We start from the raw sequence: 14,387 nt of genomic DNA, 5'->3' as shown, positions 1-14,387 counted from the left end.
TCAGAATCAGAGGACAGAGCAACTCTGGGCCGTTTAGTAGATTGAGCAGCCACCAGCATTTGCACCTGTGCAGCAAGGCCAGCCACAATAGTGGCTAAATCCCCCCCTGGGGGGGAAACAGCGGTCCCCTGGCTTTCCACCAATACTGTGGGAAACTTGCCCTCCTGAGAATCCATTGCCCCTGTATGCCAGACAACCAAGGGTTAACTGCCCCCTTACAGCAAGCGCGGCAAGCGCAGCCCACCGCACCACACTCAGGCACAATGAGACCCCCACAGGGAATATACAGACTGAATACAGGCAATGGAACACAGGAATAGAAGGATAAAACCTGAGGAGACTCCGCTGCTGCTGCTGCCTCGATCGGTGCTTCCAGGAGAGAGGAAGTGATGCTGCCAGGACGCTCTATGTAAGCCTATGGAGGCTACAAGAAAATGGCCGCCGTGCATGTAAACCATGCGGCCGGAGCGGGCGCCGGTAAAATGGCGTCGTTTGGCGCCGAAATCGCCGCTCCACAGTGCATAAAATCACACACAATATTATCCCATTATATGGATACATGTTAGATCGCCGCAGCGATCGCTGTATATGCCCCAACATGCCATTAAAAACATGCCCCACAGCACACAGCTCCTCACACTGCCCAGCCTGACATACTCAGTGTCATACAGCTCCCCCCCCCCCCCCCTTGCAGCCCACAGCATGCAGCCGAGAGATAGGGAGACAAGCAGTGTGATTAAAGGCAGGTTACACAGTCCCAGACTGAGACCCCCCCCAGACAGACAGGTCCCCACATAGATACACTTACCTCACATGGCGTGGGGAACCCGCACAGGCGAACAAGCCGCTGCACATGAGGCAGGGAGAGTCGCAATTCAAGACGCACACAATGGCGGTTCAGAAACCGCACAGCGTCCGGTGAGGTAGCCACCTCACCAATCATCCCTGCACCGAACAGTGATGGGTCGTTCACTGTGCCAGGAGCGTTACCTGGCTGAACGCTCGATGGCAGACTGGGAAGCCACTGACCCACGACCTGCGACCAGGGGGATCAGCCCGAGACCCAGTCCGCATGATCCTCTTCGTCCGAAGAACTAACTAATGCTGACAAAAATAACAGCTAAGTAAAGGTAGAGAGAAAACTCAAACAAAATATCAAAAAGAAGAAAGAGTCTGGGACAAAAAGTCCCAGCACAGAGAGAGCCAGCCACTCCTGACAAGCTAGACATTAAAAACTGAGATATGGTTGCAGGAAGTAGGAGGGTATTGACTGAGGGGACCACCCCTTGAGGGTGGGATATGTTAAAGCTTTATTGTTAACATATTCTGTTGCCTAGCTACTCCTTCGGAGCAAAGTCTAATACCCATATGTGACGAATATGAAGAGGCGGCGACTGTCGGAGGACGTAAGAGAAAAAATGTTTAACTATCCAAAGTTAAAATAACAAGGGCAGAAGATTTATTGGATGGAAAGATGAAAAAATACCTGGAGATTAGCTTTAAGGCCGGCCATACACGATTCGAATCTCGGCCAGTTAAGTAGGAACCTTTAATGGGCAGGCTAAATGGACCAAGTTGATCAATCTATCAACTTGGAGACAACCAGCCTGCCAGCTACTCATGTAATTATCGCTAGCGGCTGCTACAACTGCTAGCGATAATCACTGTCTTCTCACAGCAGGGATGGCTGTGAAAACAATGGTCAGGGTGGGATTCCCGGGAATTGAGGACATTTCTTTCCTGCAACTCGTGGTTGCAGGAAAGATATTTGCTCCGTGTATGGCGGGACAAAGCTACTAGAATCATGAGAAAAATTGAGTTAAATAGAGTGCTAAAGAGGAGGGGAGGAGACTCAGGGAAGAAGGGGCCACGGTTGAGGAGACTGCAATACTAATAATACACAGAATGAGATTTTATCAAAAAAATAGAACTTAGAAAGAGGTAATGGAAGACTGAGCAGGGCAGAAATGGATATGGTGAATTCCCCTGAGGTGTAAAGATATAAGCATTAAAGAAAGATTCCACAACAAAGACAGGAAGTGTTTGCTTTTCTTTATAACAAAATTAAAGAGTTTTTTTTTATAAAGGATACCACTCCATCAAAATTCTCACCACACCAGTCTCGTATTTGTTTAATTCGTGTACGGTGTTGACCTCCAGCCTGGCTCTCACCAATAAGTGCTGAATAAGTGGCAAATAGGACACCTTCAGAGGCAGACGTGTCTCCATATTTGATCTGTGAAAAAAAGGAAGGCAAGCCATTTATAAGACAGTGCTCTGTAATGAACTTAAAGTGTTTGTAACCCCCCCCCCCCCCCCCAAAAAAAATAGATCCTGTTCCCCCAAAGCATGTATAACAGCACAGTGATTGTGCTGTGGAATTTGGCCCCTTGTTTACCTTAAAAAAAACCTGGATGACCCTACCTGGTTCTGCCCTCCACCCCTGTAAACTGATCAAACTTTATCTTGGCTGCTGAGCCCTGACACCGTAGTCCGTTTATGTACCTGTCAGCTGCAGCTCTCCTCTCTGCTCTCCCCCGTCCACTCTCCCCTCCCTGCCTGTCAGCTAGTCTGTGCCACTCTGCCCCCCCCCCCCCTCCCTTCCTGCTTCTATATTATCTGTATAATAAACATACCATCCCCTCGGTTAGCTAACGATGTGTCCGTGTCACAAAGTATAAAAAATGGCATTTTTGACTTACCATAAAATCTATTTCTCTGATTTTCATTGACTGACACAGGTCCTGGTATTTTTAACTATTGGGATATACTGCCCCCTACAGGAATAGGACACTAGGCAGAAAATAATTTTGGCTACACCCATGGGCAGTTCCAGGGGGTATACTCCCTCTCTCTGCTATAGTCACTCAGTTTTATTACAAGCAGTGTCAGGAGAATAGGAAACGCCACAGAGGGGTGGGTGCGGTGTCAGTCAATGAACATCAGAGAAATGGATTTTTACAGTAAGTTAAAAATCCCATTTTCTCTTTCGTTCATTGACGGACACAGCTCCTGGTATTCATAACCATTGGGACGTCCCAAAGCAGTGTTAAACATGAGGGGTGGGAACAACCAAAAAACTAAACATTAGCCAACCAGGCAACAGGAGCTCAACCAAATAATTGCACCCCACCTTAAAAAACAAAACACCCTCAAAGAGGACCAGGTCCTCTTAAACAGCAGCCTGCAAAATCTTGTGGCCAGAGGAAGCATCCGCAGATGCCAACACATCCACATTATAAAACTGTGTAAAAATGTGCACCGACGACCAGGTGACTGCCTTTCAAACCTGTGTCACTGGCCCCTTATGATGGAAAGCCCAGGAAGCACTAAGCACCCTAGTAGAGTGTGCCCTGACAGGGAAAGGAAGAACCTGACCCCTGATGGAATAGGCCTGAACCACCGTCTGTCTCATCCATCTGGAAATGGTCGCAGAGGAAACAGACACCCCTTTTCGAGGTCTGTCTGTGAGCACCAATAGACAATCGGACTTCCTGAAAGTCACCGTAGCTGCCAGGTACACCCTAATTGCCCGGACCACATCCAAGGCATACAATTTACTTTAGGTGTTTAGGTCTGGGACACAGGACAGGCAACACAATGTCTTTATTCAAATGAAAATCAGACAGAACCTTTGGAAGGAAAGACGGAAGGGGCGAAGAACGACCTTATACCTGTGAATCACCAGATAGGGTGAATGACATGATAACGCCGTCAGTTCTGACACCCTGCACGCAGAAGCGTTAGCCACCTTCAGGAACAGCGTAAGCACTGGAGGGACCAAATATCGGAAACCCTGAAGAAAGGCATGCACCAGAGAGTGTGTGGCCAAAGGTCGTTGGAAGAAGGCCACCAAAGCCGACACCTGGCCCTTGATGGTACTCAAGGCCAACTTCTGTTCAACCCCAGGGTTGAAGGAAGGTTAAGATCCGAGCCAGTGAGAAGGAGCGACTCACACCACGCAATGTATGTCTTCTACGTACTTCTTCCTAAAAGTATATTTCCTAGCTTTCAACAGTGTAGGAATCACCGATTCAGATAAACCCCTATCCTTCAGCACCTGGCGGTCAACAGCCAAGCCATAAAAGCCAGAGACTGTAAAGCAGGATGGAAGATCGGTCCTTGGGACAGCAGATCCTCCCTGAGAGGAAGCTTTCAAGGAACGTCGGCAACCGGCCATACCAAGCCCGACGAGGCTAGTCCAGAGCCACTAAGATGACCGGAATCCCTTCTGCCTCAATCGTGTTTAAGAGACCGGGCAGAAGCTTGAGAGGAAGAAAGGCGGAGGGAAAGGTGTAAATCAACCGATAACAACGCGTCTGTGGCGTCCGCCAGATTATCCCTTGACCGAGTCACAAACCTCTGCACCTTTCTGTTGAGCCAAGATGCCAACAGATCCACCTGGGGGGTGCCACACCGGAGATACAGCTGATAAAACACCTCCAGATGAAGGGACCCAGTCCCGCGGTCCCATACCTGCTGACTGAGGTAATCCGGCTGCCAATTTTCCACCCCCCTTGGTGATTGACATAAGTCACAACTGTGCATTGTCTGATTAAATGCGCATTGGACAGTCATAAAGATGATCTGTCCAATTATCCAGACACAGTCTGATCGCTCGGAGTTCCAAGACATTGATCGGTAGTCAGGACTCTTCCAGTGTCCAGATCCCCTGAGCAGAATGCTTGCCGAGGATGCCTCACCAGCCGGACAGGCTGGCATCCGTGGTGACCACTGTCCAATACAAGGGGAGAAAGGATTTTTCCGAGCCGAAGCGCCAAAGAACGAAGCCACCATATCAGGGACTCCCTCGTTCCCCGACTCAGCAAGATCTGATAGTACAAAGACTGCGGAGTCTTGTCCCATTTGGTCAGAATCTCCCTTTGCAGGGACCTTGTATGGAACTGTGCAAACGGAACCGCCTCGAAGGTAGAAACCATCAGGCCCAGCACCGGCATGCAAGTCCAGAGGGAGGACCATCTTTCGGACAGCAGGAGGCGAATTGCAGCCTGCAATTTTTAGAGTTTTTCCAGAGGAAGGAGCACTCTGGCTAAGGCCGAGTCCAGAGTCAGGCCCAGAAGTCCAGCTTCGTGGACAGAGCCAGAGCAGACTTCTGAAAATTCAGAATGCAGCCGAACTCCCACAGGGTTCGTATTGTGATCTCCAGGTTTTGCCACCAGAGCAAAGTCTCCGCTCCGCTCTCCGCTCACAGAAGGAGATTGTCCAAGTAGTCCAGTACCACGATCCCCTGTTGGCATAGCAAAGCTAGCACCAGGGCTAACACTTTTGTGAAGATCCGAGGAGCAGAGATAAAAGGGTAACCCCACAAACTGATAATGCTCCTCTCCCACAGCAAAGCAGAGAAAACGCTGGTGACTGGCATATATTGGAGAGGAGGAAATCTTGACGCAGGGATGCCATCACCGTTCAGCCGGATCCTTAAAGGCTGGAGACTCTTCAACTGTAATCGTAGTTGCCTTTTTTAATCTGGAAACCAGAGGGACCACCCCCGGTTGCACAGTCCACTTCCTAAGGGATTCCTCAGAGGGGTAACGCCTAATAAAGCGCTTAGGAACCCCACGGAGACGCTTTGGTCATCCCCACTCTTTAACGACAATTTTGGCAAAATAGGCAGGGAAAGGAAACAACTTTGCTACTCTGGATGGCTTGTGAGTGGCAAAGGGTACCTGCACCTCCGTTACAGCAGCAGCAGCTGCGTCCTCCAACTTTAGGGTCTCGCCCACAGATACAATCAGTGCATCCACCAGCGTCTTTTCGTGCCCGGTTGCAGACATGGAGGAATCATCCTCACTATAAGAGGATTCCAGGTGCGTGGTTGCAGACCACGCAGGTTGACCCACGCCCGCGGCGGCCTAATCAGATTCAGGATCTGATGAGACAGATGAGGCAGGGGAAGGCCAGGGGCGCTTTTTGCTAGCCCGTCGCCCGAATGCCACCTCCACCCGGGACACAAGGGACTCCAGGACCGCATTTAGTGCATGGATAGATGGTTGGGATCCGGAGGGACCCGCAGCCTCAGAGACAAGATCAGGTGGGGAAATGTGTTCCAACGACTCCATGAATCACCAGGGGGACCCCACAAAGAGTGTAACACATTGCTAGGGACAACCCCCACCATGTTTGCAGCACCACCGAGTCGCCAGGCACTAAACTTCAAGCAATCCTCAGCAGAAAGGGAGAGGACCCCACCAGACTCACCACCCGCAGAAACAAGCGCCTGCAGCAACCAGGATAATGCACCACACATGAGGAAGTAAAATCATCCAGGAATCAGCACCAGGGGATGAGGAGGGGCTCCCATTGCCGAAATCGCCACACACAGGGCTCCACTGTCATGACCGCTGCTATTTTCAATGGCAAACCACAAGAAAATGGCCACGGACTACACAAACATGGCCACCGTGTATAGGAATACATAGGCTACAACAAAATGGCAGCACCACGAGGCATAAAAGGACCCAGGAGGGAGACCAGGCCTCAAGGACAGATCCAGGCAGGATGAGGGGGGCCTGGCAGGAGCCCCCAACCAGGTACAACCCCCCCCCCGCATAGTTGATCGTCTGGTCGTCGGCGGCACACCCCCCCCCCCCCGGCCCCCATTGCTAGTAAGCTCCCTGCTCCCACCTCAGGAACAGTGGCCAGACCACCCAAACAGCCCCAGCATATGTGGAGAGAAGGGGGGGCAGGTGAGGGACTCGGCAAGAAGGGGTGCCTGCAGGAAGGAGGGGAACCCAGGGGTCTGACCGTCCCAAGGAAGGGCCCACGTCCACCTCAAAACCCTCCAGGGGGAGAGGGGGGACAGCTACTCACCATACCAGGAACCAGACGGGCACCGCTCCAGACAGAACCCCTCTCTATCGAAAATGGGAAGGTTGTCGGCCAAGAGAAACGCTGCAACTCGGGCCGCGACTCGGGCCGAGACCCGGTCGTATGCGACTTCGCGAGGCGTTTAGCTTGCAGGCCCATCCCCATCCAGTGGGGCTATGTCGCGGCCAAGGTCTGCTCACGCTCACTGGCGAGACCACCGGATCTAGATTATATAGAAATAAAGGTAATGGCGCTGCTTGATCTATAAGGTGCAAAAAATATTAAAATATATAAATGGGTATGTTGTATATCATACACAGATGTGATTGAGGAATAAATATATAAATATATAAATGTGCAATATATAAATATATATGTGCAATATAAATAAATGTGAGTGTAAAAATCAGTAGTAGAGGTGAAATGTAAAAATAATGATAGTTAAAGTGAAAAATATAAAAATGGCCATCAGAGGGCGTAATATAAAGTGCAAGGTGCTATTGGATGAATGAATATACGTAAATATATAAATACCAAGCAATAAATATATAACAGTCTAAATAAATAAATAATTGATCAACAGAAAATATAATACAGTGTAAGCAACCTTGAATAAATTATGAAAGAGCTGAATAGGAATGTGAACACAAGGTAATAAATAAACAAATAAGTGGATTAATAAATATAAGTTGTGATAGGTGGAACCACAAATAGTGCTAGGTGAATCCAATGTATAAATAGTAAAAATGTGCGGGAAACTCTTAGACAAACAAAAAGTGCGGGAAACTCTTGTTTGTCTAAGAGTTTCCCGCACATTTTTACTATTTATACATTGGATTCACCTAGCACTATTTGTGGTTCCACCTATCACAACTTATATTTATTAATCCACTTATTTATTTATTTATTACCTTGTGTTCACATTCCTATTCAGCACTTTCATAATTTATTCAAGGTTGCTTACACTGTATTATATTTTCTGTTGATCAATTATTTATTTATTTAGACTGTTATATATTTATTGCTTGGTATTTATATATTTACGTATATTCATTCATCCAATAGCACCTTGCACTTTATATTACGCCCTCTGGTGGCCATTTTTATATTTTTCACTTTAACTATCATTATTTTTACATTTCACCTCTACTACTGATTTTTACACTCACATTTATTTATATTGCACATAATTTATATATTTATTCCTCAATCACATCTGTGTATGATATACAACATACCCATTTATATATTTTAATATTTTTTGCACCTATAGATCAAGCAGCGCCATTACCTTTATTTCTATATACCTACTATATAGCCTTTGGCTATAGTCCAAGGTAGGCTGCAGCTTATCTGTGCACATACCATTTTTAAAATCCTCTGATAACCTTAGCGCGGATTTATCTATATTCACCGGATCTAGATTATCCAGCCTGGCAGTTTATTGTAGATTTTACAGGAAAAATCCAGGAGAAAAAATTTCTATATAAAAAAGGAAAAAATTTGCCAGGACCATATATCCCAGCAAGGAACTAGGTCCTTACTCCTGACCAGGCAGGAGTAAAGCCAATTTATACCTTATATCAGAGTGCCTCCCAGTGCTCACATGATTGTTTAGCTCTCTCTTCCTGGCTGACATCAGCGGGAGTTCTTGGCCCCGCCTACTATAACTGTCAGCCTTGGAGAGGAGAGAGACGAGGAGTCACGTGAGCGCTGGGCGACGCTATGATATAAGGTAGAAAGCGGCTTTTTTTTTTTTCTTTCAGCAAAAACACTAGGACACATATCGTTAGCTAACAAAGGGAATGGTATGTTTATTATACAGTGGCCTCACAACCACTTTAAACCCAGAAAAGGTAAACTGCAATAAAGGCATTTCAGGGTGTCATACGTGTTGATTCTTGCATGTCTACCTTAATCCCTATGTAAGAAATTGTAAGCTAAAATTGTATTTTCTTCTTCACATACCAGCACTTCGGGGAAGAATTTGTGAAGGGGGGGGTATGTGACGTGTGGGGGGCTGGATTTGTGAAGATTGCTGAGAGGTCAGCCGGCATAATAATATGTTTCCTCTCAGGACAAGTTTTTATTGTCATTCTTTCTGGCCAGCCTATAACAGCATTACATTAGGGTTATTGACTGGCCACTCTGCTGTGAGGGTTGGGGGAGTTAGGAGTCACAAATTACTTGCCTTGCCTCAGACGCTGACAACCCATGCTGCTCTAAAGAAAAACTGGCTCCTAACTTTTCTAGCTGGCTCCTAGATTTAAAGCAAATTTGTCAACTCCTGGTGTACATGAGAACTCATATGCAGAGATCTGGGCACCGGATCCTTTTAGATAAAGGTTTGTAGATGATTCAGCTTGCCAATGTCTCTCAAAGAAGGAAATATTGAACTTGAAAGCTTGATTGACATGCAATGTTATCATTCTAAAACATTTTGATATGTTTTTGAATGATAACTGGCTAGCTCACCTTGCTGAGGGCATGTACTGGAATACAACTGGCTTCAATGTCACGCAGATCTCGCTCTGCATCACAGCGCAGGTCATTGGATACACTAAACCTGTGGAATAAAAATATATTTGTAAAATATGTGAAGACTCTCAAGCATGGAATATCAAGAGAGGTGAAATGAAGCAGTACATATACCTATATGGAAATAAGTACTAAACAATCCAATTCAAAATGCATATCTCACATATCTATGCTGCCAGCGGGCTCTAGTCTCTTCAGAGCTGCACTATAGGATAGGGACAACATTGGACCTCTAACAAGAAACCAACCACCAGGTAATTTGAGATGGTAGTTAACCAATAAGAACTTCAACATCTGCAACTAAACAAGACATAAATGAAATGTAAAAAAAAAGAGTGCAGATCCTACCACAGAGCTTTTTTTCTTCCCCTCAGGTAGTTATCTAGGATAATGCCAGCAACAGTACGCCCCTTTCCGACCCCAGCACCATCTCCAATCAGAAATCCAGCTCTCTGTCCGCTAGGTAGGATTACTTCATGTTGCTGAGGAAAAGAGCAGATCATACAAAAGATATGAAGAACAATATAGTAAAAAAGGCAAATCCAGTTATCTGTCTACGTTTCATAACTTACCTGGCAAGCATATACAATAGCTTCAAGCTGCAAAGCAGAAAGCAACCCCCTGTCAATAATAGAGCTGGGGAGAGACAATGTATAGTTGACATCTGGAGGGGGGACACTGGACAAAGTGCTAGTCTCCACTACTCGATCAGGGTGCTGTATGCCAATTTTAGCTAAAAGAAAATAGGAAAAATAAGCATGTCAAATATCTCAAGGCAACATGAAAACACAAATGGGTTATAAACTATCAAATTTTTTTTAAAGGAGTATTTAAAAACCAAACTTATTTTTGCTTTGAAAAGAGTGGGGAAGAGTAAAAGCCACTTTCATGTTATTTGTTTTTTTTGTGTCCCACTGTAGAGATTTTGCTTCCGTTCCTGTCTTGGAGATGCAACAGAACGTGAAATGAAATCTGGACCTTGGTTAAAATGAAAGCTGCAGGGACATTTCCCAATTAAGCCTTCCCACCTAGCCTCAGTTTTGTACCAAGTAAGTTCATAACAAACAGAGGGATAGAACCTCTGTACTGTAGAACCACTGTGTTCCAAGAAATGGATTTTGCACCTACAGACATCATCCCGATACCATTAGTTTCAGCCAGAAATTCCCTACAATGCAGAAGTGATCTGAGTGGCCGGAGGCCGGGAGCGATGGGGCCGGCGGCAATGGCTGCCTGGGACAGAGACGGAGGACCTGACATTGTTCCCCTCTCTATGTAACCCTGGAAACCGGGAGCGATGAGTATTCATCACTTCCGGTTCCATCCTTTTGTTTACCTGGCCACCAGCGGCCAGAGAAGCAGCCGATTGGATCAATCTCAGTCCGATCGGTTGCATGGGGGACCAGAGGAGAGATTTGGGGTCTAATAGACCCCAAATCTCTCCATAAGGAGGACCGGTCATGGTCCATGCAATCACAAGGGATGTTGTTCATCCCTTGTGATAGCAATAAAGTTTGTACAAAAAATAAAAAAAATAAAAGTATAAAAAAAAAAGACATTTTTTTTTGTATAAAATAAATAAAATAAAAAAATGTAAAGCGCCCCGTCCCACTGTTCTTACGCACAAATGTGATTGCATATGTTACTCCCGCACGCATATGTAAACGATGATCGCACCACACAAGTGAGGTATTGTCGCGAATGTCAGAGCAAGAGCAAGAATTCTAGCACCAGACCTCCTGTGCCACTCTAAACTGGTAACCTGTAAAAGGGGTTTAAAGCGTCGCCTATGGAGAATTTTAAGCACCGTAGATTGCCGCTTTTCCACGGGCAGACGCAATTTTAAAGCATGACATGTTAGATATCTATTTACTCAGCGTAACATCATCTTTCACATTATACAAAAAAAAAAAAATTGGGCTAACTTTAGTTTTTTTTTTTTTTTTGTTTAGTGATGAATGTGGTTATTTTTTCCCAAACAAATTGCATTTTTTTAAAAAACGCTGTACAAATACCGTGTGACATAAAATATTTGAACACACACCATTTTATTCTATAGGGTCTCTGCAAAAAAATATATATATATCATGTTTGGGGGTTCTAAGTAATTTTCTAGCAAAAAAGTAGATTTTTACATGTAGGAGCAAAGTGTCAGAATAGGCTTGGGAAGGAGGTGGTTAAATAGTGACGAAAATGCTAAATCAACAGACAACCTTAAAAGTAGTCTTCTGCTGACTGAGCAAGTGGTAAACGGGGTTAAGAGTAGGATAGGCCACCAAAAATTCTTCAAACATATTAAAATGGTGAAGAGGTCATGTCTGACCATGCCTTTACAAGATCATTTAGAGTTGGTGACTGGGGAGAAAGAGAAGGCAAAGTCCAGGGTCCACGCTCAAGTCCATAATAGGGATAGTACTGACATAGCCCCAAAAGAACCCCAATGGTTAAAACGGTTATGGTCCAGAAACATTTGGACAAAATAAAGGTGAATAAAGCACCCATGTGTCCTTAGAGGTCAAGTGTTTGTAAAGTCTTGTGTTTTTTTTTCTTTCTATTAATAAGTTATAACAAACATGTTATACTTACCTCCTCTTTGCAGTTGTTTTGCACAGGACAGCCTGAATCCTCCTCATCTTAGGTCCCTGGCTGGTGCTCCTGCCCCCCCCCTCCTTTTGAGTGCCCCCACAGCAAGAAGCTTGCTATGGGGGCACTGGAGCCGAGCTGCAACGCGTGTATCCAACCAGACACAGAGCTGCCGTTAGTCCCCACCCCCTCTTCTGATTGGCTAACTGGGTTTGATTGACAGCAGCCGTGCCATTGTCTCAGCCAATCAAGACAGAGTCCCAGACGGCTGAGGCACTCATGGACAGCGCTGGATAGAGAGGGGGCTCAGGTAAGTATTAGGGGGGCTGCTGCACACTGAAGGTTGTCAATGGTCAATGGTAGTGAAAGATCTAGATGTTCTGGTAGATCACAGACTTAATAGTAACTTGCAATGGCCAGCTACAGTATCTGAAAGCAAACAAAATACGTTCTTGTATTAAAAGACTCCAGAGAGATATATCATTTTGCCCATTGACAAATCATTAGTAAGAACTCATCTGGAGTATGCAGTTTAGGTTTGGGTACCAGTTCACAGAAAGGATATTGGGGAAATGGAGGAAGTGCAGAGAAGGGCAACCAAACTACACAGCTCAAAAAAATAAAGGAACACTTTGAAAACACATCTCAACTGGGAAAAATATCTTGCTAGATATTCATACTGATATGGACTGGGTAATGTGTTGGAACTGAAAGAATACCACATAGAAATGATCAACCTACAGAGGGCTGAATTCAAAGACACCCTGAAAATCAAAGTGAAAAAATGATGCAGCAACCTAATGGCAGACAAGGTGCCATTGTCTAGCCTGCAGAGGTCTTTTGTCTCTCCATTTATATGCCTCCCTAGACCATCAATGACCCACCACCAAACAGGTCATGCTGAATGATGTTAGGCCTAACATAATGTTCTCCACAACTTCTTCCGACCCTTTCAGGTCTGTCACATATGCTCAAGGTGAACCTGCTCTCATCTTTGAAAAGCACAGGGCACCAGTGGTTGACCTGCTAATTCCAGTGTTCAATGGCAAATGCCAATCAAGCTCCGCAGTCAACACAGGGCCCACTAGAGGACGTCGGGCCCTCAGGCCACCCTCATGAAGTTGGTTTCTGATTGTTTGGTCAGAGACATTCACACCAGTAGCCTGGTGGATGTAATTTTGTAGGGCTCTGTTCCTCCTTGATCAAAGAAGTAGATACCGGTCCTGCTGATTGGTTAAGAACCTTCTATGGCCCTGTCCAGCTCTCCTAGAGTAACTGCTGGTCTTTTGGAATATTCGCCATGCTCTTGAGACTGTGCTGGGAGACATAGAAAACCTTCTGGCAATGGAACGTAATGATGTGCCATCCTGGAGAAGTTGGACTGCCTATGCAACTTCTATAGGGTCCAGGTAATGCCTAAAGTTATCAGTAGTGACACTGACCCTAACCAAATGCAAAACTAGTGAAAAACAGTCAGAAAAAAAGGAGTATGGAAAAAAATGTCAGTGGCCATCACCTGCAAAACCATTCCTGTTTTGGAGGTCTTCTCATTGTTGCCCATCTAGTGCACCTGTTAATTTCATAGACACCAAAGCAGCTGAAACTGATTATCAACCATTTCTGCTACTTAACTGACCAAAACAATATCCCAGGTGTTTTATGGACTTGATGCTATACTCTAATTAAAAAGTGTTCCTCCTCGTTAGTATAGTGGTGAGTATCCCCGCATGTCACGCGGGAGATCGGGGTAAAAAAAAAAAAAAAAAAGTGTTCCTTTAATTTTTTTGAGCAGTGTAATAAGAGGCATAGGAGGAGCTCAGCCATGAGAAAAGATTAGCTGAACTAAATGTATTCTGTCTTCTGAAGAAAAGATTAAAGCTGAGTTCCACCCATTTTGTCCAATCGTTTTGCATTTACAAATGGTAATATCTTTTTATTTATTTTTTTTTAAATTACCTTTTGTGCCTTTATTTTCTGCAGCATTTCTGGCTGCAGTTGTCCAAGCAATTTAGTCATTAAGCGATTTGCATGGACTCCTGGGATATCGATGTCACCTATTCGAGGAGTCAATGCGAATCGCCTAGTGACGAAATCTTGCAACCCGCCGGGAACTTCCACTGACCTTGCCATTGCTATAGCAACATGCCAGGAAGAACGAGCGCTGCGCAGTGGCATTACTGCGCAGGTGCAAGATTGGGAGGTGCATGCTGGGTAGCCACCTGCACCAAATCCCTGAAAGGAATAGAAGAGGGCTTCAGATGCCCACAGCAGACCCTGCCTGCTTCGGAGATCAGGTTAGGTAAACGATTTAAAGATTAACTAAATAGGACAACATTAAGGTCATTATCTAAACGTTAGATTTAAATTGGAGACAATTATGACGGAGCATTTAAAAAAAAAATGACCTGGAGGACTGGAATATGATCACCACATACAAA

General features: G+C 45.4%; 1 protein-coding gene across 4 annotated transcripts in view; it reads right to left on the bottom strand.

Moving 5' to 3' along the window:
- Window positions 1–14,387, bottom strand: part of SBNO2 (strawberry notch homolog 2) — a 197,775-nt gene that overhangs the window by 70,583 nt on the left and 112,805 nt on the right. For all 4 annotated transcript variants that reach the window (XM_082264661.1, XM_082264662.1, XM_082264663.1 and 1 more), the window contains 4 exons: window positions 9,939–10,099; window positions 9,715–9,848; window positions 9,304–9,394; window positions 2,093–2,236 (listed from right to left, as the gene is read on the bottom strand). In XM_082264661.1, coding sequence (XP_082120787.1) covers window positions 2,093–2,236; window positions 9,304–9,394; window positions 9,715–9,848; window positions 9,939–10,099 — 530 coding nt within the window. The remainder of the gene's footprint in view (window positions 1–2,092; window positions 2,237–9,303; window positions 9,395–9,714; window positions 9,849–9,938; window positions 10,100–14,387) is intronic.

Source organism: Pelophylax lessonae (genome assembly GCF_965119305.1).
Source record: "Pelophylax lessonae genome assembly, chromosome: 1".
In the NCBI taxonomy this organism is placed as follows: Eukaryota; Metazoa; Chordata; class Amphibia; order Anura; family Ranidae; genus Pelophylax; species Pelophylax lessonae.
The sequence above is the reverse complement of the archived record's forward strand: the minus strand, read 5'-3'. Positions and strand labels throughout refer to the sequence as shown.